General features: G+C 41.6%; 1 protein-coding gene across 3 annotated transcripts in view; it reads left to right on the top strand.

Annotated features, from left to right (window-relative positions):
* Positions 1 to 24,442, top strand: part of smarcc1a (SWI/SNF related, matrix associated, actin dependent regulator of chromatin, subfamily c, member 1a) — a 192,342-nt gene that overhangs the window by 119,759 nt on the left and 48,141 nt on the right. For all 3 annotated transcript variants that reach the window (XM_048595545.1, XM_048595544.1, XM_048595546.1), the window contains 2 exons: positions 7,726 to 7,784; positions 10,985 to 11,108. In XM_048595545.1, coding sequence (XP_048451502.1) covers positions 7,726 to 7,784; positions 10,985 to 11,108 — 183 coding nt within the window. The remainder of the gene's footprint in view (positions 1 to 7,725; positions 7,785 to 10,984; positions 11,109 to 24,442) is intronic.

Here is a 24,442-nt window from a genome sequence, read left to right as displayed (position 1 = left end):
TTCCTCTTTTTTTTATTCTGTAACTAAGGATTGTACCAAAGAAGGTGTTGTAAGTGGCGACTTATAAACTTCTCACTGTACTCATTTGAGTACATGTGACAATAAAGCTAATTCAATTCAATTGTCCACATGTAAGTATGGAAAGTGACTCGGAAACCAAATGGATTATTGGCATTCATTCGAAAGGCATGGAAATATATGTAGTGGGGAAGTTACATTGTAGTTGTATTGGGTGTTGGTGAGACTTCATAGAGTACTGTGTACAGTATTAGATTCCCCATTTAGGGATGGGTATAATTACATCTTCCCAGCTCAGAGAATGTTCTCTTGAGAGATTACTGGAATCAAGACATTGTTTTATGTGTAAAGGTTGGGCCTATATCCATTGCGGTTTAGAACACTGAAAGGTGATATTGTTGATAAAGTACAGAAATCATGAAATGGTTTAACAGGATGGATGCTTTGGGGATGTTTCTTCTTGTGGCAACATCAGAACTAAGCAGCACAGTTTAAAACAAGAGGTCTTTCATTTAGGACAGAGATAAGAATTTTTTCTGAGGGTCAATCGTAATTAGAATTCCGTTCTTCAGCATGAAGGCAGTATCGTTGAATGTGTGCATACCTATGTTTAATAATTCATTAACTGATGAGGGAATTCAATGGAATTGGGGCTAAGCAAGAAAATAGATTTGAGGCTGCAATCAAATTAACACTGATTTTATGAAAATTTGGTCAAATTTTGTATGTTGCTATGTTTGACAATAGGCCATCCAGGAGGGTTGTACTCACATTTTAAAAGACTTGTATCATAACTTTAGTGAGTGTAACATAACCAAAATGTGCTCCTCCAACATCGCAGAACAACAACGCTGAATTCTCACTTGATTCCAAGTCATAGAGGTCTACAACACAGAGAAAGACACCAGTTGAAAACAATCTCCTAACTGTTTTGATCCTATTTTCCAGCATTTGCCTTGGCATCTCAAATGCCAATCTAAATACTACTTGAATGTTTTAGGGCTTCTGCCTTTAACACTATTACAAGCTGTGCATTCCAGATTCCCACCACCTTCTTGTGAAAAGCTGTTCCTCACATTCTAACTTTCGCCCCTTATCTTAAATCTAAGCCCCTGGTTATTGATCCTTCAATCTTCTATTGAGATCCTTATCAAAACCCTTGCTGAATTCAAGCTGGCCACATCAAAGCATTGCCCTCATCTAGACACCTGGTTACCTCCGAAGATTTCAATCAAGTTGATAAGGCATGACTTCTCCTGACAAAACCGAGCTGACTGTTCTTTATTTAATCTGTGTCTCTCTGAATGCAGGTTACTTCTTAGAATTGCTTTCAATAGTTTCCCCACCAATGAGGTGAGACTGACTGACTGGCCTGCAGTTTTCTGCATTATCCCTTAGTCCCTTCTTGTGTAGCAATACTGCATTGGCTGTCTTTCAGTCCTCTGGTATCTCTCCTGTGACCAGAGAGGAATCCAGAATTCTTGCAAGCACCCCTGCTATTTCCTGCCTTGCAACCTGGAATGAATTTCATTCAGCCCTGGAAATTTATCAACTTTTTACACTTCCTGACCATTCAGAATCTCCCCTTTTTCTATGCTAACTTATTTAGCTGTATCACAGACCTCCTCCCTGATTTCAAAACCCATATTGTGTCTTTCATTAATGAATACAGAAGTAAAGTATTCATTTAGAGCCCTACCTACATCCTCTTGCTCCACATAAAAATTACTTCCATGGCCCTTGATGGGCCCCTCCTCTTTCCTTCAGGAGAACCGCTTTGTAGGGACATTTGAGTACACATGAATAGTGCAGTAACAGTTAGTGGCTCAAAAGTGCTCCATTATCAACTGGGATACAAATAGTTGGAATAGATAGAGAGCACAAAATTTGTGAACAGCATTCAAGACTCAACATTCAACTGTTTCTCTCTCCACAGATGTTGCAAGATGTGAGCTTCGCAAGCATTTGTTCTTTTTATTTAAGATTTCCAGCATCTGCAGTATTTTGGCGTTTTTTTTATACGAGAAAGAAAAACCTGATGGCAGCAAGGAAAATCTTTAATATTATACAAAGCTGAGAAGGCTGTAGAAAGTACAAGGTGAAGTAAAAAATGAAATTAGGGAAATCAAGGGAGGAATCAGCAAGTATTAGCTGATAGAATCTAAGAAAACCCAAAGATGTTTTATCAGTACGTTAAGAGCAAGAGGATAACCTGTCACATGTGCAAGGTAACTAACTTGATGATGTAGTATTTTGCCTTCATTTTCACAAAGGAGATGGTATCCTGATTCCAGCTGATGTTGTTATTACTGGGAGCAGGTCAGATCTCTTTGAAATCTGGCTTGATCAATCATGTTTTAGCTTTAACAGGGTGGTCTGTCACTGAAACAAGTATACAATGCTGCAGATTTGGTTTTAACAATGAAACAAGTTATGAAGCAAAAGAAATGAAGATGAAAAAAATCAAACTATTTGTATATTACACACAATTAAGGATTTTTGACCACACAATAAAATATAATCCCAAAAGTAGCCCTTTACAGTTCTCGCATTCCAGCAACATTCCTTTCTGATGACATATGGGGGTTTGACTTAACAGTTGTTTCAATCCCCCAGTCTTGAGAATGTGATTAACATCTTTCTTGATTCTTTATACAACTGAGCTTATCCTTTCTCAGTGTCACATTGAGAAGGATTTTAGCAAAATCTTCATGGTTTAGAACTTTTTAAAATGAACCTTCCACTGCAATGAGATAACAAGGTGTAGAGCTGGATGAACACAGCAGGCCAAGCAGCATCAGAGGAGCAGGAAGGCTGACATTTCGGGCCTAGACCCTTCTTCAGAAAATCCACTGCAGTGACCTAGTTTTAAATAGTTGTAACTATCCTTTTTCTCGGGAGAAACAGTTTTACACAATCAGATTCAGTCAAACTTCTGCAAACTTGAAATACAAAAGCTTTCTTCAAGCTATGAGTATTCTCCCTAATCAAAAAGAAATTGAGCTCTGTCCTACTAAGCTGATATCATAACGCCAACAGTTTACTTTGAAATGTAGGCCTTTATTTCAAAGGGGAAGAGAATTAAGGTAGAGGGGATGGTCCAGCTATGGAATTCTTTACCACAGAGGACTGTTGAAGCTGGATCATTAAGCATATTCAAGGTTGAGAGAGGCAGATTTTTAACCAGTAAAGGAATCTAAGGTAATTGGGGGAGAAACAGAAAAGTGGAGTTGAAAACTATCAGATCAGCCATGATCTCATTGACTGACAGAGTGGACTCGATGGACCAAGTGCTTTCTGCACCTATGTCTCGTAGTTCTGATGATTTTTTTTTTTAAATCTAGATTTCGGTGTGTTTTCTGGTTGAGGCAAAACCTTTAACTCAGTTAAAATCTGAAACTGAAGGCTGTCTTCTCCAGTTTTTCAGACCAGGTGCTGGAACGGGATCTTTGAATGGCTAACAAGTTTTTTTTTCTTCCAGTTGTCACAGGCACAATAGCCAAGTGATCTTTTTCTGAGTTGTATAATTTCTATGGTGAACTGATTTGCTTACAAATGCACCTCTTTAAAAATACCAAATGAAAATGTAGTAAATGTAAAAATGACTTTATATTCAGTTTATTCATATGTTACAATGGCCTGTGTACCGTGAAAGGTATGAAAAATGTTGGGAGTTTAGTCCAGGAAAACGTAGAAAGCATTTTCTACTTTGTGTTCTGTCTTCAACTAAAGTGCAATAATTGTGCCAGTGCATTTGGAGAGTTAACTTGCTTAACGAGTTTTGCCATATTTACAAGGTCTAAAGATTCTTTGACAGGGAGTTCATGGTGTCAAATGATGGTTTGCCCAGACCTGTATGGTTTTCTGCTCTAGTGTGACCGAACTCTGCTCTGTTTAGTTGGGCCAACCATATGTTTGTCAGCTTCAGAATTAACAGCCAAGAACCTTGGCTTATCACTGGCATTGTTTTATTGGATTTGCTATTCTGCCGCAGGTGTGGCTGACAACTTCAACATAATCAGAATTTCGGGGTTATCTAAATTTGATTAATCATAATTTGAGTATACCACTACGTTTTACATATTTTGCTACTATAAAGGAGCAGGCTGGAGACGATAGGGTGGGTTTTGTGGTTTTTGTTATTTTATTATTTAATTATTCTTTTCATTATAGCGATGAGAACCACTCCAAATCACCGATTAGTATATTTACAGTGAGGCCAAAGCTTTGGTAACACTTTTAATGAAAATGCAGAAAGCTTCCTGCTAACTGGCAGTTGCTATTGTACTTTCATGTCTTTTCTATCACGCATGACCTGACCTGTCCAAAAGGCTCAACCATCTTTTCTCCCCAAACCGCAGCTAAGTAATTGGCTCTGATGTGTTGGATCTGCATGCAGCAAAAAGAGCTGTTGTAAGATGTTTTCCCAGTTGTTGCTTTTGGAAGCACAAAATTTATTTGAAAGTTTTGCATGTGTAGTCTTTAAGGATGAGCTGAGAAGGATTATAAATGTTGACATGTCCTCTGATCAATTTAGTTCACAATTGCTGATAGACCTGCCCTGTTTTTCTTCAAATATGTTGTCTAAAGATTAAGCATGATCAATAAAAGGGTAATTCAAAGGATTTGGCATTGAATGAACTACTTTTGAAATCATCCCCATTATAATGTAGGAAACATCATGGAGAGTTTACACACCACCATGGGCTCCACAAAGAATAATAAGATGATGTTTTTTTCTGAAGAAGGGTCCAGACCCGAAACATCAGCCTTCCTGCTCCTCTGATGCTGCCTGGCCTGCTGTGTTCATCCAGCTCCACACCTTGTTATCTCAGACTCCAGCATTGGCAGTTCCTACTATCTCTGATAGATAAGTACTGCCTAGGACACTGGAGAAAGATAGCCTGCTGTTGCTTGAGCAGTGCCTTAGAATCTTTTGCATCAACCTCATAGGGCTTTGGTTTTATTCTCATGAGGGAACTTGTTTAAATTTTTGGGAGCAAGCAATTGCCATGATATAAATGTTGGCAGATACTGTTTCAGAAGACTGGAGTATTTATGTTACATGAAAACACCTGATGGGTGTTGAGTGATGAGAACTTGGTGTGACAATGTAGATATTAAATTATAGAAGATATATATGGTTTTGAGTGACTGAGTTCTTACGGGGTGATTTCATTAGAGGTGATGTTGAAGGCAAGAATGAGAAACTAGTAGAGTTTGAAAACTAGTGGTGGATTGTGAGTGGTGATATCAAGTCCATTGACATATCTAAAGTGAGTATACATATGTTCGTGCCACAAAATGCCAGACAAAGCGCATCTCCAAATCAACTATCAGTCCTTTACATGCAACAAATTACCATTGCTGAATCGTGCTATAAACATCCTGCACGTTCTCTTTGACCAGAAGATGAACTAGATCAGTTATGTAAATGGTCTGGCTACAAAAAAAACAATTCAGCAGCTGGTAATTTTTTTTTAAATTTTGCGGTGCACAAACCTTCAAGTTCCAAGCACAGCATCAGCTTCCAAAACCAGAAGTCAGTACATTGGCACCCCAACCAGTATATGTGCAACCTCAGAGCAGCTGTGCATCTTAGAGGGAGCATTGCTTGTGTGATGCTAATGTTATTCGTCACTTGTCCTCAATATTGTGCAGTTCTTGGTGCACTTGCACATGGACTGCCTCAGTACCCGAGCAGTCGGGATATCTCATTTCATTATTTTGAAGGGCAGTGTGTGCCATTTGCAGACATTCACCAAGGTTTCTTAGACAGCACCTTCCAAACCCTTGAATACCACCATTTAGAAGGGCAAGGCATGGGAGCACCATCATTTACAAGTCCCCATCCAAACCACACACCATCCTGACTTGGAAATATGTTACTGTTCCTGCAGAGTCATTGCATCAAAATCTTGGAATCCCTGTCCTAATTGAATTGTGATCCACCAAAAACACATGACTGCTGTGGTTCAAGAAGGAAAGTCACCACCCTCTAAAGGGCAACAAGTGTTGGGCAATAAATGCTGATCCAGATGGTGATGCCTCGATCCCCGAATGAGTCTTGTAAAAAATCCATCCAAGAATACAAATGGGACCTTTTTAAAGGGAGTCGAACCTGGAACCTTGTGACGTAAAAAAACAGGTTTTAAAAAAAGCAGCAGCAAGTAAAACCAGCAGAGTCAAGCTGGCCCGGCTGCTGACAGTCAATTTTGCAGTAAATTAATTCCTTTTAATATTTAGCATATGTGCCTGTAGAAGGAAAATGTAATTTTATGTCACTGTTTGAACTGTTGCCGTAGTTAGAAACTTGCTGTGTTCATTATTTCAGTCTGGTATTTGACTGCTTTCATGAGCTGATCTTGCTTCAAGTGAGATTTTTAAAATCAGCATTTTAAAATTTTGCAGTTTTTTTTTAAGATTTCCTAAAATTTATGTCCTAGTTTGATTGATTCCAGTGGGAATTTTTTAAATTATTTATTCATTTGTGGGATGTGAGTGTTGCTAGCTGGCCAGCATTTATTGTCTGTCCCGAGTTGCTCTTGAGAAAGTGGTGGTGAGCTGCCTTCTTGAGCTGCTGCAGTTCACCTGCTGTGGGTTGACCCACAATGCCGTTAGGGAGAGGATTCCAGGATTGTGAGCCAGCAACAGTGAAGGTACGGCAATATATTTCCAAGTCAGGATGGTGAGTGGAGGGGAACTTGAAGGTGATGGTGTTCCCATATATCTGCTGCCTTTGTCCTTCTAGATGGAAGTGGTTGTAGGTTTGGAAGGTGCTGTCTGAGGATCTTTGGTCAATTTCTGCAGTGTGTCTTGTAGTTAGTATACACTGCTCAAGAGCATCAGTGGGAGAAAGCGGATGGGGTGCCACATCAAGTGGGCAATTTTGTCTTTGGTGTCAGGCTTCTTGAGTGTTATTGGGGCTACACTCATCCAGGCAAGTGGCGATTATTCCATTACACTGCTGACTTGTACCTTGCAGACAGTAGATAGGCTTTGGGGGTTAGGTGTGTTACTCACCACAGTATTCCTAGCCTCTGACCTTCTGTCGTGGCCACTGTGTTTATGTGGTGAATCCAGTTGAGTTTCTGGTCAGTGATGACCCCCAGGATGTGATGAGAAGGAAACTCCTCGGTCATAAATGCTTAAATCCATGTCCCCTGGAATTTCCATAAAACTGAAATTACTGATTCTAGCAATTGTGTTCTCACTTTTTGGATTTGCTTATCAGTGAGCTGACAGGAGCAGTTCTTGGCAAATCTCGGTGCAAATTCAAAATAAACAGTATTAACAAAATAAAAAAAAAACAAATTAGTTGCATAGATCATAAAGTCAGATTTAGTGGTTTAATAAGCAGAACAGCTAATGACTTTATGATCAGTGATATTGCATGGAGTAGGGTCGACCAGGCTTCACATTCCTGATTGTCCATTTTTCTCTGTAGATTTTTTACTGTGTATTAATTGTGGTGTCTAGCATGGTACAATAGCATAAAATCGCTTACTATCTTCTTCATTGCAAGTATCAATATGCCATTAACACAAGATCATTGGAGCAGTATTTAGATGACAGTTTACTCAACATGGTTTTCCAGAACATAAATGAAGTGTGGCTGTCGCGTACTTTTTATTCAAAGCTATGTACTGAGATATTTTGAATTGCGGCAATTGATGGTCAGTCTTGTTTTCATTTTCTTTTCTGCAGGGGATGTTGAAGAAGAAAAGATGGAAACTCAGGAATCTGAAGGGCAAGAACCTGAAAAGGTGAGTGAAATAGTGCTCATTACATCTAAAAATACTTGAAGGGGAGATTTTATTGTTGAAATACACTAATTGAAGAATTCATTTTTGCTCAAGAGATAACATCCAGAGCCATAACCAGTTAATCTTTGTTTGAAGTCTCATTTGAAAACATTTCCCCAACAGTTCCTCACTGATGAATTCTTGGCCTCTGACCTACTCTTATGGCCACAGTATTTGTATAGTACTGAGCCTCATTCTGTGCAGATGTAAGTAGGACAGGCTTCGTTGCACTACAAAAATGTGCAGGGAATACAAGTGTTTAGAAATTAATGCTGCTATCTGATGCTGTTATCAAGGGACAGCATGTAGATAAAAGTTGAAGGGAATGCTTGAAGTATGGGAAAATGAGGCAACAGGATGAAAAACCTTTGGAAGTGAATTTCTGACTAATTACATTGGCAAGCATGTAATCAGGTGAGAGCAGCCCCATCCAGCTGGATAACAATGAGGAGGAGGATAATGAGGTCAAACATTCCACAAGCTGTAAAGAGGTTGAGAAAGAAGAGGAGGAATAGTTTGATATTGTGGCAGGAGAGGAAATCTGATTAGAGGGTTTCACATATAAAGTACCAAACAAAATTGAGTTGGATTTCAGAGATGAGAACTTTTTTGTAAGTATTTCATGAGGAAGGGTAAATTGCAAACGGAATAGTAGTTTTCAAGGCTTGTGGGTATCTCTGGCTATGTCAGCATTTATTGCTCATACCTAGTTGCCCAGGGGAAAGTGGTGGTGAGTACCTATCGTTTTAAGAGATGGTGACAAGACTTGGAGAGAGTGTCATTCACAGTATCAGCTAACATGGTGCCTAGGAAGAGAGTTAGGTTTGAGAGATTTTCAGGGAACAGGTTCAAGGGAGCAGTGAAGATGAGCTTGAACCCAAAATTTTCATCCTTGTGTTTGAAACTGTTTTTTTTTTTGTTATTTTGTGCTTCCTATGTCTGAACTCATTTTAAAAACTGAAAGAACTGCGGATGCTGTGAATCAGAGACAAAAATAGAAATTGCTGGAAAAACTCAGCAGGTCTGGCAGCACCAGTGGAGAGAAATCAAAGTTAACATATCAGGTCAAGTGACCCTTCCTCAGAACAGAACTGAACTCATTTTGTCTTGCAACCTTCCAAACTTGGGCTTCCTGTACTTGTCATGTTTTGTGTGTCCCTCGTTTGCTTTTGTCATCCCAAGGGTGCTAGCTTCTTTAGCTGTCGAGGTTTGTTGTTCCATCGATTAAATCTAGAAATTTTTCTCTCCCCTTAAAATGTTCTGTAAATGTATAGTTCATCTTGAAATTCTATTTATAAATATTACCTTTTCAAAATTCTACACAGCAATTGGTGTGATTCCAAATACTGATAGCATTCCCCAATTTCGAAAAGAGCACTTTAGAGAAAAGTTTCATTTTCTCTCTTAGAAAATTGCCTCATCAATTTAACCCTTCCAGTCAGGTTTGTCAATTTTAGTCTGGTTTTGCTGCTGCAGAGACCTGCTAATAATTTGCTTAGTTGAGCTGAAAAAAAAATCTCGTGATGAGTTTCCGAAAGTAATTTGCATGTAATTCTAACATAGAAACAGGCCACTAAATCCAACATAAAACAGTACAACGCAAGAACAGGTCCTTTGGACCATGATGCCATTCTAAACTAATCCCATCTGCCTGCAGATGGTCCATTTTCCTCTATTCCCTGCCAGTTCGTATGTATACCTAAATGCCTCAAATGTTGATATCGTGTCTGCCCACCTTCCTGATGGTGTGTTCCAGGCACCTACCACCCTCTGAGGAAAAAAATAAGCTTTGTTTGTATATCTCCTTTGAACTTTTCCTTTCTTATCTTTAAATCTATGCCCTCTCATATTTGACACTTTCACACTGGGGAAAAAGACTCCGACTATCCATCTTTATCCATGCCGCTCAATTTTAAGTGCTTCTATTGGTCTATGTTTTTGCTAGAGCACTGGAAACAATCAAAGTTTGTCGAACTGCTCCTTAAAGCTAACACACTCAAATTCGGGCAATATTCTAGTAAAGAGACAACAAGGTGTAGAGATTGCATTTCTGAAGAAGGGTGCAGACCCAAAACATCAGCTTTCCTGCTCCTCTGATGCTGCTTGGCCTGCTGTGTTCATCCAGCTCTACACCTTGTTATCTCAGATTCTCCAGCATCGGCAGTTCCCACTATCTCTGAATCAATATTCTAGTAAACCTCTTTTGCACCCTCTCCAAAGCCTCCACATCTATCCTATCTATAACTGCACACAATACTCCAAATGTGACTAGACTAAAGTCTTATGCAACTGCAACGTGACTTGCCAACTTTTAAAGTCTGATGAAAGTAAGCATGCCATAAAGCCTTCTTTACACCTTATTCACTGTGTTGCCACTTTCAGCTGTTGACTTGCCTCCTAAGATCCCTCTGTATTTCAGTGCTGCTAAGGTTCCTTTAGTTTACTAATATAACAAATGACAGAGGTCCCAGCACTGATCCTTGCAGAACACCATTGGTCACAGACCTCCAGTCAGAAAAACACCCCTTAGCAAGGGAGGCTGGGAGACCACTTTGTAGAGCACCTGCGCTGTGTTCGTGGCAAACGACAACACCTTCCAGTCACAAACCATTTCAGCTCCCCCTCCCACTCCCTTGGGCGACATGTCTATCCTGGGCAGCCTCCACTGTCACAATGACACCACCCGGAAACTGGAGGAGCAGCACCTCATATTTCCACCTTGGGAGCCTACAACCCAATGGTCTCAACGTTGACTTTACCAGTTTCAAAATCTCCCCACCCCCGGCTTCATCCCATGACCAACCCTCCCTCTCATCCCCGCCTCCTTGACCTGACACAACCTGTCTGTCTTCTTTCCCACCTATCCGCTCCTCCCACCTCACTGACCAATCCCCACCACTGCCTGCATGCACCTACCTACCTATCACCATCCCACCTACCTTCCCCAGCCCCATCCCTCCTCTCTCTATTTATTTCTGAGCTCCCTTCCCCCTCCCCCATTTCTGGAAAAGGGTCCTGACCCAAAACATCAACTTTCCTGTTCCTCTGATGCTGCTGGGCCTGCTGTGCTCCTCCAGCTCCACACTGTGTTATGTCTGACTCCAGCATCAGCAGTTCTTACTATTTCTGAGTGTATTCAATTGCGTCTTGTCTTTTACCAGGTTGAAAAAGAGGAGACTCCAGCAACTTCTGAAAGTGCAGAGAAGATGCAAATCCCATCTCCCAAGGAGCTGGCATCAGAGAAACCCATAGAAAGTGAAGCTGCCAGTACTGACATTAAGCCAAGTAAGTGGATGAAGTGCCTGTTGTGGATTCAGTTACTTTGAGTTGGATGCTAAACAGAAATAGTAATTGAATGTTTCTGTTTGTTTTTTGATTGCAAGTGTTTTGTAAAGTAAGATGAGAGGTAGATAGGATAGTGAAGATGATGTTTGGTATGCTTGCCTTTATTTGTCAGTGCATTGAGTATAGGAATTGGGAGGTCATTTTGTGGCTGTACAGGATATTGTTTAGGCCACTTTTGGAATATTGTGTCCAAATCTGGTCTACCTGCTATGGGAACGATGTTGTGAAACTTGAAAGGGTTCAGAAAAGATTTACAAGGATGTTGCCACAGTTGGAGGGTTTAAGCTATAGGGAGAGGCTGAATAAGCTGGGCCTATTTTCCCTGGAGCATCGGAGGCTGAGGGGTGACCTTTATAGAGGTTCATAAAATCATGAGGGGCATGGATAGGGTGAATAAACAAGGCCTTTTCCCCAGTGCGGGGGAGTCCAAAACTAGAGGGCACACATTTAAGGTGAGAGGGGAAAGATTTAAAAGGAACCTAAAGGGCAACTTTTCACACAGAGGGTGGTGCATGTGTGGAATGAGCTGCCAGAGGGAAGTGGTGAAGGCCAGTATAATTACAACATTTAAAAGGCATATGGATAGGAAGGACTTTGAGGGATATGGACCAAACGCTGGCAAATGGGACTAGACTAATTTAGGATATCTGGTCGGCATAGATGAGTTGGACCGAAGGGTTGCTTTCCATGGTGTACATCACCACGATTCTGAGTGTGACAAATGTGAAAAGTTTGTGAAAAGGCACAGTAGTATACAGCTGTGAGGGAGTTGCCCTGGGATTCTTCAGCTGTGGACCCCATGAAGTCTTGTGGCCTCTGGTTAAACATGGGCAAGGAAATCTCCTGCTGATTAACATGTCCTGTCCTCCCTCAGCTGATGAATACGTACTCCTCCATGTTGAAAAGCACATAGAGGAAGCATGGAGCTTGGCAAGAGTGCTAAAGGTCCTCTGGGCGGAGGGTTTCAATGTCCAAAGTGATGAGTAGCTCGCAGAAGCTCTACTCATCAAGCTGCTCAGATGCTAAAAGATGTAGCTGCTAGTCTGGGTCTGTGACAGATGGTGACAGAACGAACACAGAGGGAAAATGTACTTGCCAACTGCAGACGCATCTGTCTATGACCGTATTGGTAAAAGTGACCACCGCACAGTCCTTGTGGAGACCATATCCTATCTTTACACTGAGAATACCCGCCATCCTGTTGTGTGATACTGTCAACGTGCTAAATAACTTCAAACAGATATAGCAACTCAAAACTGAGTACCCGTGAGGCTTTGTGGACCGTCAGCAGCAGCAGAATTGTACACCAGCACAATCTGCAACCTATTAGCCTGGCATATCCCCAACTCAACCATTGCCATCAAGCCAGGAGAGCTACCCTGGTTCAACGGAGAGTCCAAGATGGCAAGCCAGGAGCAGCACCAGGCATACCTAAAAATGAGGTGTCAACCTGGTGAAGCTACCAAACAAGACCACTTGCATGCCAAACACCGTAAGCAATAAGGGAAAGAGCTAAGCGACCCCATGACCAGGTCAGATCTGAGGTGTTTTGAAGAAGGGTCACTGGAACTGAAATGTTAACTCTGCTTTCTTTCTACATATGCTGTCAGACCTGCTTGCGCAAAATCTGTTTTTGTTTCTGATTTCCAGCATCTGCAGTTCTTTGGGCTTTTTTTTGGATCAGGTCCAAGCTCTGCAATCCTGCCACATCCAGTAGTGAATGGTGGTGGACAACTAAACAACTCACTGGAGGAGGATACTGCACAATTAGCCCCATCGTCAATTATGGAAGAGCCCTACATATGAGTGAAAAAGATAAGGCTGAAGCATTTGCAACAATCTTCTACCAGAAGTAGATGAATCTTCTTTGCCGCCTCCAGTATTCAGCTTCCCAGCATCACAGATTTCCAGTCTTCAGCCAATTCGGTTCATTCCACGTGATATCAAGAAATAAAAACAAAGTTGCTGGAAAAGCTCAGCAGGTCTGGCAGCATCTGTGGGAGAGAAAACAGAGTTAACATTTCGGGTCCGGTGACCCTAGAGTCTACTTTAGCCAAGCTGTTCCAGTATGGTTACAACTCTGGGATCTCCGTGACAATGTGGAACAGGTATGTCCTGCACACACAAAATGCAGGAAAAATCCAACCCGGTCAGTTACCATCCCATCCGTCTACAGTCGATTATCGGTAAGGTGATGGAAGGTGTCATCAACTGCAATATCAAGCAGCAGCTGCTCAAGAATAATGCGCTCAGTGACACCCATTTGAGTTCCACAAGGGCCGCTCAGCTCCTGGCCTCCTTACAACCTTGCTTCGAGCATGAACAAAAGAGCTGAATCCCAGATGTGAGGAGAGTTTGACGGCCTTTGACATCAGGGCTGCATTTGACCGAGTGTAGTATTAAGGACTCCTAGCAAAATTGGAATCAATGAGTATCAGGAGCAAACTCTCTGTTGATTGGAGTCATATAAGGCACATAGGAAGACTATTGTGGTTATTGGAGGTCATCGTCTCATCTCCAAGGCATCTCTCCAGTTGCTTCTTAGGGTAGTGTTCTAGGCCCAACTATCTTCCGCTGCTTCAACAATGACCTTCCCTCCATCATGAAGTCAGAAGTGGGATGTTTGCAGATGATTGCACATTGTTCAGCTTCGTTCCTGACACCTCAGATACTGAACCAGTCCGTGTTCAAATGCAACAAGATATGGACAATATCTAGGCTTGGGCTGATGCGTGGCAAGTAACATTTGCGTCACACAAATTCCAGACAATAATCATCTCCAATAAGAGACAATCTAACCGCCACCATTTGACATTTAATGGTGTTACCATCACTGAATCCCCACTACCAACATCTTTGGGGTTACCATTGTCTAGAAATTCAATTCAGTTCGCTGATAAACACAGTGGCTGCAAGAGAAGGTCAGAGGCAAGGAATACTGCAGCAATAACTCACCTTCTTACTCCCCAAAGTCTGCCCCCATCTGCAAAGCACAAGTCAGGACTGTAGTAGAATACTTCCCACTTGCCTGGATGAGTGCAGCCTGAACACTCAAGAAGCTTGACACCATCCAGCATAATGCAGCCTGCTTAATTGGCACTACATCCATAAGCATCTATTCCCTCCACCACCGTTGCTCAATAGCAGCAATATGTACCAACTACACAAATGCACAAGATGAACAATAGAAACAGAAGTTTGTTATTCAAAAGCATTTCTTTTTTAAAAAAAAAAAAAAACTATAAATATTAGACAGTCAAAATTATCTTACACATGTCGCAAAACAAAGTTTGAACCTGATTCTTGATAGAAGAAGTTTGGGTCAGAGAAATTACACCCCTGTATCAACTCTTCACGGTTGTACTTAAATGACTCTTGTAACTGATTAATCAATGATGAGGTCTTCCCCAATTTTAAAATGAGAGGTTTTATTGCAAACTGATATGTCTTTAACTTTATAGACATCTAGTTTTAATTAATAAAGAGAGACAGAGATAAATGTGTCCTTAAGTCTCCTCCTAATTTAGTGCAACCTGGCAAACTGGTACTTGAATTTTAACAAAGCTTAGCAGTTTGATCTGCATGGCTGCCAATTTAAAAAAAAACTGGAATCGGAAGTGTTAAAATCATGATTTCATTAAAGGGACAGTAGTGCCTCAGGAGGCAGTGGCTTGTGGCATTGTCTGTGACTTGTGGCATTGTCTGTGACTGGTAATCCACACCACCATGTTAAATGTTCTGGGGACTAGGGTTTGAATCCTACCATGGCAAATAGTCTAATTTTATTTCAGAAAAATGTCTGGAATTAAAACTGGTCTAATAGCAACCATATAATCTCTTTTATTGTTGTTTTAAAACAAATATCTGGTTTACTAATGTCAATTGGGAAGGAAGCCTGCTGTCCTTGCCTGATGTAGCGTACCTGTAATGCCAAACCCGTAGCAATTTGAGTTGACTCTTCATCATCCTCTGTAATGACCGAGAGAGCAATCCATTTAAGAGCAGCTAGGTCCGGACAACAAATGCTGACCTTGCCAGCAACACCTGCTTCCCATAGAAGAATAAATAGAAAAAATTACATTGCAGCATTGGGTCACCAGCAGCTTGTGTTCTCATAACTGCTGGTCAGATTTTATCTGAGCGTATGTTCCATGTGAAGCCACTTTCAATCTAAGTGATAACAGTTCAGTCAAACTCTGTGCAATGTTGCAAGATATTCCAGCAGTGTTAAGTATGCAGCTTTTCTCTTGTGCAGTACAGAATGGGAATGAAACAAATGTGACACTGTTGCAGGAAATATCAGTTCTTGAGCTATTTCTAAGTAGGAATAGGCCATACAGGTCAAGGAAAGTTGAATGACAGATGTGTGTGCAAATATTTATTGAGATTCAACTTGATTGTGAATCTCCATTTATGACAATTGATGCTAGTTCCATATTTGTAATTTAGACAGTTTCAAAACACTCAACAAAACGTGGTTGTTCTTTGTGGATTATTCCATCAAGGTTGCATTTTTGACCATTACGAACTGCCCTGCAAAGGCGGTGCTCAACATTTATATTATTAATTATGGGCCACCTCCTAAAAGTTGTAAAGATCATTTAGTTCAATTCTGAAGTTGCATCCTGGATGGGGCTGCCAAATTTGTTTACCAGAAGGAGGTGAACAGGTTGGGTTTTAAAATCCAACAGCTTTTCATGCTTGTTTCTCTGGTTCCAGCTTTTAACCTATTTTAAAACGGGAGCATAAAATTAACCTTGATTAGAGATTTAAAAAACTGCAGATGCTGGAATCCAAGGACGACAAGCAGGAGGCTGGAAGAACCACTAAGCCAAGCAGCATCTGGAGGAAAGGAGCAGTCGGTGTTTCGGGTGTAGCCCTTCTGGATTTTGCCAGTTCAGAAAGAGGGTTATACGCGAAACGTTAACTGTTCCTTTCCTCCAGATGCTGCCTGGCTCGCTGTGTTCTTCCAGCCTCCTGTTTGTGTATCATAAAATTAACCCTATTTGATGAATTTAGTTTCCTCATTTACTGTAATGGAATTGGAATGCAAAATATCTGTGGTGCTAGTTCAGTAGCATATTCACTGTACTACCACATTCTGAAGAGTCAGTCTGATCAGAAGGTGTGGAAGGAAGACAATTAGTGAGGAGGCAAATTTAGGTCATGTTTATTATAGAGTGTGGAGTGTTAAATTGCTTTAATAGTCAATTCTAATGTCTGGTGTATCCTGTAACATTCATGGGCTAGTTTGGACTTTCAGATCTTGATAGCCAGCTTTGCTGAGCTCTTGATGAGCCCAGTTAACATATGGAATGGTGTTTTTTTTTCTTAAATGGCAGGAATTCAGTTTGTTTCTACTTCACTCTGCAGGCTGCAATCTTGAAAGCCGTCGTCTTGCTCCATTCAAATTCATGTTAAATGTTTAATGAAAGCTTTATGTGGGGTGAGACAGAATGAGGTTGTGAAGTGAGGCCCTGTTGCAGAGGCATTTTCTGAATAAGTTCATTTTGTTTTGTTCCAGTAGCAGTACTGAATAATGCATGTGTTCATTAAAGAAATTCTTTCAAGAATGATTGATTGCCATTTCTACACAGGTTTATTTGGTCAAATGCAATTTCAACAGACAAGTGGGCATGCTGCCTTGTGATTACTCTGCACTTGCTATGGCCACATTTCAAACTGCAGGTAGTGGTTAGGGAAATTTGTCAATCCATCCTTTTTTTTTGTGCATCTGGTTTAGCTGATGCTTCAATTTCTTCTTCAATAGTTTTGCATCATTGTTAGGACTCCAACTGGCAGTTGCATGTTAGAAAAGGAGAGTTTTTTGTTACATTTACAGATGGAGGAAACAACTGGAGGCTTGAAATTTACAGTATTTGCAAGTCACAGAAATTTCCAGTGTCCAGAGTGCAGGAAGTTTCTCCAGTTTTAGCTACTTGAAATCTGTTTTGGATATGGAGCGGCAGTTGAAGTCACTGGAGAATCTGCAAGGCTGGGATTTTCATTTACAGTATGTACTGAGGTAAAGAGTACAGAGGCAGAAAGCTAATGGATGACACCAGGCAGTAAAAGCACTTGGCAGGTAATACAGGAGTCCTCTGGGCCCATCTCTTTCTGAGATTTTCTGTTTCGGATCCTGCTGGGTGAGATGATTCTTCAATAAAATGCAACAAGAGCCATGTCCATGGCACCACAAGTGGTTCAGCTGCATGGTCTGACAGGGCTTTTTGTTTGGCTGGGCAGGTGGTGGCTGGAGCAAATGAGTGAGAGAGCAATAGTGATTGGGGATTCAGTCATAAAAAGATGGCGCTTCTGCACCTGCAAACTGGGCACCAGCATTGGTACTTTGCGTCTCTGGTGCTGGGGTCAAGAATGTCTGTAAGTGGCTGCCAGATATTCTGAAGGGGTTGGGTGAGCAGCCAGAGATCATGGTATATATCAGTCCCAATGACATGGGTGAAAACAGATGAAGTTCTACAAGTAGAATACAAAGAGCTAGGAAATAAATGAAAAAATAGGTCCTCAAAGCTAATAATCGAGGAACAATCCTTCAGTCATAAGTCAGATGTGGGGCTGTCGGCTGATGATTACTCAACATTCAGCATGTTTCACTACTTCTCAGATGCTGAAGCAGTCCAAGCACAAATGTGGCAAGACCTGGACAATATCCAGGCTTGAACTGACTAGTGGCAAATAACTTGTGCTGCAAGTGCCATACAGGGACCATCTCCAACAAGGCCTATGAGAGTAGGTGAGAAATGATTGGAATAAATATGTCGTTGTTGACTTGCTCACCAAGCTGGCTAGTTATCATGCAGATGTTTTGTCACCGTGGTAGGTAAAGTCATCAATGCGGCCTCCAATGAAGCGATGTTGTTCTACTGTGCTTGGTATTTATATGATCCGGTCTGTTAAGTTGGGTTGTGTCATTTCCAGTTCTGTTCTGCCTGGGTTTGTATATGGGGTCTAATTCTACATGTTTGTAGATTGATTGTATTATGGGTTGAAAACCAGGCCTGTAGGAATTCCGCAGGCCAGGCAGCATCAGAGGAGCAGGAAAGCTGACGTTTCAGGTCGGGACCCTTCTTCAGAAATGGGGGAGGGGGGAGTGGGCTCTGAAATAAGGAGAGAGAGGAGGGGTGGAGCTGAGGAATGTAGATGGGATGGTGATAGATGAGTGCAGGTAGGCAGTGGTCGGGGTTGGTCAGTGAGGTGGGAGGAGCGGATAGGTGGGAGAGAAGCTATAGCTTCAAAATCTCCCCACCCCCGGCCTCATCCCATGACCAACCCTCCCTGTCATCCCCGCCTTCTTGACCTATCCATCTTCTCTCCCACCTATCCGCTCCTCCCACCTCACTGACCAATCCCCACCACTGCCTACCTGCATTCATCTATCACCATGCCACCTACCTTCCCCGCCCCCCCCCTCCTCTCTATTTATTTCAGAGCCCCCTCCCCCCCCCTCCCCCCACCACCATTTCTGAAGAAGGGTCCTGACCCAAAACGTCAGCTTTCTTGTTCCTCTGATGCTGCCTGGCCTGCTGTGTACCTCCAACTCCACACTGTGCTATCTTGGACTCCAGCATCGGCAGTTCTTACTATTTCTAGGAATTCCCGTGCGTGTCTGTGGTTTTGTTGAGCTAGGATGGTCGCGTAGACAACGCTGAGGACACAGTACGCCCCAATACACTGGCCACCCTGCCCCATATCAAGAACATATCAGAACTGACAACGAAACTCCTATGACCACTAGGATTCATGGTAGCACACGAGCCCACAGCCACACTACGACTGATGATGTTACCTAGCATGGTGGTGAAGTGTCTGTACTGTAACCAGCCAAGCTCGGCGAGCAAGCCAACAACCTCATCCACAACCGGAGCTACAAATCTTCGTAAAAACCTTAAAGAATAAATACATGTATTTCAAAAAGTAGCTTTGTATCTGATGCCTTTTCAATGAGCTAAGAGTACCTAGTGTTGGGGTAATATTTTAGCTTGGATAGAGAGTTGGTTAAATAATATAAGACAGAAGTTCAAATAAGGGGACGTTTTCAGAATGGCAACCTGTGACTAGTGGAGTGCCACAGGGTTCAGTGCTGGGCCCGCAGTCATTTACAATAATATTAATGACTTGGATGAGAAAAATGAATGCACAACAACTAGGTTTGTAGAGGGCACAAAAGTGGGTGAGAGGGCAAATGGTGAGAATGACAGTGTCTACAAGGGGCTGGAGAGAGTTTAAACAACTTGGCAAAAGCCTTGCAGATGGAATATAATGTGGGAAAATATGAGGTTATGCACTTAGAAAGAATAATGGAGCTGAATATTGTTTAAATTGAGAAAAATTGCAGCACAGGGATTTGAGTCATCATGCATAAGTCATAAAGAGCTAGCATTCAAGTTCAGGTAACTGGACAGCAAATGGAATGTTGGTCTTGATTTGGAAGAGTGCAGCATAAAAATAGGGAAGTCTTGGTAAAGCTATACAAGACAATTGTATCCCACCTAGGATACAGAGAACAGTTTTGGTCCCCTTGTCTAAGGAAGGATGTATTAGCATTGGAGAAGCAGAAGTGGTTTACTAGGTTGATTCTGGGCGTGGAGAATCTTCACCAAGGAGATGTTGAATTGGACACTTTTTTCTCTGAAGGGTGGTCACACTTTTCAAATTAGGTAATTCAGAATTTCTAATCGGGCACCATAGAGTATGACCACAGATGAAGCAGGTATGAGTTAAGGGTTTAAAATTGAGGAGCCTCGGCCTCTGCGATTGTCCAGCAGTTACAAGATTCTAGCAAGCTGTGTAGATGAGAATGGCGACTGCAGGAAGGATGAGCAAACTGACCATAGCACTATGGTACAGGAAGCCATTCAAGTGGGGGACAGAAGAAGGAATGTAGTTTTGGTAGAGGATGGGTGCTGATTTCTATATCTGTGAACAGGAGCCCCATAGGCTGTGTTGTCTGCCTACTGTCAGGGTTAATGACATCTCGGGGCTAAAGGGGAACTTGGAGAGGGATTCAGTGGTCATCATCCATGTTGGTACCAATGACATTGGTAAGACTAAAAATGAGGTTTCATTGAAAGGCTTTGAGCAGTTAAGAGCTGCATTAAAAAGCAGAGCCTCCAAGGTAATAATCTCTGAATTATATCTGAGTCACGGGCAAACGAGCAGAGCATCAAGATTGGGGTGAGTGGAATGGCTTTCGGTTCATGGGGCACTGGCACTTGTACTGGGTAGAAGCAGAGTGTTGTGGTGGGCTGGGTTACAGTTGAACTGTGCTGCAGCCAGTGTGCTGACAGATTGAAAAATAAGGCTGGAGAAAGGGCTTTAAATTAATTGGAGAGCATTTTGGGAGAAGTGGAACTTATGCTTAGAAAGCAGAGGCTATGGCAACATTACAGCGAGGCTATTTGGATAATGACATGCCGTGTGGGATAAGAAAGGGCAGAACATATAAGCATTTTTGAAAAAGCATTAAATTGGGTAAAAATGGAGAAAAATAGTAAAAAGGCAAAATTAATGGCTCTTTATTTGAATGTGTGTAGTATTCAGAACAAAATAGATAAATTAACTACACAAATTCAGGTTAATGGGTGTAACCATTGCAGAGAAATTGCAGTTAAAGGGAGATCAGAATCATTCACTTAAATTGCTATCACAACATCTTCCAAACTGACCACCTAATGTATAGCTTATGATTTTGTGACCTGGCTTGCTATGGATTCCTTTTATGCCATTACTGTTTTGGCAGAAGAGTAACGTGACAATAATGATCTAACTGCCTGAATCTTGTTACCTAGGTCTGAGTATGGATTGTAAAATCTTTCAAAAGTCTCACTCGGAACTGTGCTTTCTCAATTATTTTAAACTTAACCTTTTGTTTGCGGTCAGGAAGTAAATGCAACAGGTTTCGAAAATGTTGGTTTATTTGGAGGCACTGGATTATGGGGGAAATGTAGTGGTAATTTATTGACCTGTCCACAGGATGAGGGTTTCAAATTTCACAGAACGACTAGACCAGCCAAATTTGTTGTTCTTAGAGTTCTGACAGTCTTTTTTTTTGATTTGTTGATATGTTCAGACTAATGATGCAGTTTTGATAGTGAATAAGGAGAAATTCTGTCCAGTGGAGAAGGAAAAATGTATGCTGCCAGGAAAAGAGCCAGGAACAGCATGAGGAAACGTTTTCATTTACATGGCAAGTTGTTGTACTCTTTGATATTAAAAGGCAGAGGAAGAAGAATAAAGAGTAATATGCAAGAGAATAGGTAAATACTTCAAGGGAAAATTATGTCAGAGCATATGCTGAAAAGGCTGAGGAGTGGGATTAATTGAATTTGTAGTTGTACCCAAGAATCTGCGCAAGTTCGTTCATCACATTAGACGGTCTAAATTCTGTGGCATTCCACGATACTCTAAAGTTGAGATGACTTAGGAAAATCATCAAAATACTGTGCAAGAGTCTAACGGAGAAAATTGAAATGTGTGAAAATACAGTATGTGTGAAAAACTGTATTACAAATTAGCAAGAAGCAATGAGAGCGGATAGTGGATTATCTTGCCAAGATTTCATTAGTATGTTTGGAGTATTGTATGTAGCAGATACATGCAAACGTTGCTGCTTGCAAGTTCTCTTCCAAGCCACTCGCTATCCTGATTTGGGAATATAGCACTATTGCTTCATTGCCGCAGGGTCAAAATCCTGGAAATGCCTTCTCTGCAAGGAAGTGGGTCCACCTATAGTATGTGACCTTTGGTGGTTCAAAAAGGCAATACAACACCACTTTCTGGAGAAACTTAATATGGGCAACAAATAGTGGCCCAGCCACCAATGCCTATGTTGCACAAGTGAGTGAATAAAGACGTTTAGACTCCGTTTGATTGGTGGTTAAGTACCAACGTGGAGGATGCAGCACAGATTTATTGTGACAATGCTGTGACTTTACGAAATTATTTTGTCCTGTTTTTATTTTTGAAGTGAGATTGTGAGGCAGAGGTGCTGAGCAACCTCCCAGAATCACTAGAGTAAATGGCTTGGGATACCTTGGATTTTTTTTTTGAACAGCCTGAATGGGTGTGGCCAAGTCTCTCTGATCAGGATTTCTAGGTACTTTTTAGGTTTAACTTTAAACAGAAGCTATTGTGATATCAATCGAGTTGGAAGCTTCAGTACATGCCTCCTGGTTGCTGCTCTCTCTGAATTGTCTCTTGATGTTATTTCCTCCTGGATTGGAGAACTGAATGTGAGAACCTCTTTCTGAATTTTCCTTTTTGCCAAGGAGTCTGTTTATGGGATGTTACTATATTGGGGCAGTTATAGAGACATAGAGCTGTACAGCGTGGAAACAGACCTTCAGTCCAATTCGACCAGATATTCTAAATAAATCTAATCCCAGTTGCCAGCATTTGGCCCCTATCCCTCTAAACCCTTCCTATTCATATACCCATCCAGATGCTTTTTAAATGTTGTAATTGTACCAGCCTCCACTACTTCCTCTGGTAGCTCATTCCATACAGGCACCACTTTCTGCATGTAAAAGTTGCCCCTTGGGTCCCATTTAAATCTTTCTCCTCTCGCCTTAAACCTATGCCATCTCATTTTGGGCTCCCCCACCCTGGGGAAATGACCTTATTGATTTGCCTGATCCATGCCTATCATGATTTTATAAACCTCTATATGGTCACTCCTCAGCCTCCGATGCTTCCAGGAAAATAGGCTCGGCCTATTCATCCTCTCCCTGTAGCTCAAACCCTCCAACCTTGGCAACATCCTTGTAAATCTTTTCTGAACCCTTTGCAGTTTCACATCATCCTTGCCATTGCAGGGAGACCAGAATTTCACGCAGTACTCCAAAAGTGGTTTGACCAATGTCCTGTATAGCCGCAACATGACCTCCCAGCTCCTATACTCAATGCACTGACCAATAAAGGTAAGCATACCAAATGCCACTTTCACTATCCTATCTACCTGTGACTCCATTTTCAAGGAACTATGAACTTGCACTCCAAAGTCTCTTTGTTCAGCAACACACTTCACGACCTTCCCATTAAGTGTATAAATCCTGTCCTGATTTGCCGTTTCAAAATGCAGCCCCTCACATTTATTTAAATTAAGCTCCGTCTACCACTCCTCGGCCCATTGGCCCATCTGATTCAGATTCCATTGTACTCTAAGGTAACCTTCTGCACAAGTGTGGTGTTGTCTGCACAGTTACTAACCATTCTTCCTATGTTCACATCCAAATCATTTATATAAATGAAGAAAAACAGTGGACCCAGCACAGATCCTTGTGGCACACCGTTGGCCACAGGCATCTAGTCTGAAAAGGAATTGTCCACCACCATACTGTCTTCTACTTCGAGCCAGTTCTGTATCCAAATGGGTAGTTCTCCCTGTATTCTGTGTGATCTAACCTTACTAATCAGCCTACCATGAGGAACCTTGTTGAATGCCTTGCTGAAGTCCATATGGATTGCAAACAAATCAGAAGTTGCTGGAAAAGCTCAGCAGGTCTGGCAGCATCTGTGAAGAAAAAAGTCAGAGTTAACGTTTTGGGCCTGGTGACTCTTCCTCAGAAATTGAGTAGGTCAATTTTTCCGCCTTGTCTAGTAGATTTATCCACATGCTGAATCAGAAAATTTTCTTTACACGCTTAACACATTTCTGTCCATCCAAGCCCTTAACATTACAGCAGTCTCTGTTTGGAAAGTTAAAATCTCCCACTATAACCACCCGAGTATTCTTACAGATAACTGAGATCTTGTTACAAATTTGCTTCTCAGTTTCCCACTGACTATTGAGGGGGGTTCTACGGTACAATCCCAATAGGGTACAAAAAATGTCCCTTTCTTATTTCTCAGTTCCACCCAAATAACTTCCCTGGATGTATTCCCAGGAATATCCTCCTGAAGTACAACCATAGCGTTATCCCAAATTAAAAACACCACTCCCCCTCTTCTCTTGCCCCCTTTTCTATCCTTGCTATATCATCTCTACCCTGGAATGTTAAGCTTCCAATTCTGTCCATCCCTGAGCCACAACTCTGTAATTGCTATGATATCCCAGTCCCATGTTCCTAACTATGCCCTGATTTCATCTGCCTTACCTATTAGGCCTTTTGCATTTAAATAAATGTAGTTTATTTTGTCAGTCCTACCTTATTCTCTGCTTTTGTTTCTGCCTACCCTGACTGTTTGACTTGTACCTTTTCCCAACCTCACCGGACTCGGACTGATCTGTCTCTTCACTAAACCACTACCACCAC

This window comes from Rhincodon typus, chromosome 4 (genome assembly GCF_021869965.1).
Source record: "Rhincodon typus isolate 14 chromosome 4, sRhiTyp1.1, whole genome shotgun sequence".
Taxonomy (NCBI): Eukaryota; Metazoa; Chordata; class Chondrichthyes; order Orectolobiformes; family Rhincodontidae; genus Rhincodon; species Rhincodon typus.
The sequence above is the reverse complement of the archived record's forward strand: the minus strand, read 5'-3'. Positions and strand labels throughout refer to the sequence as shown.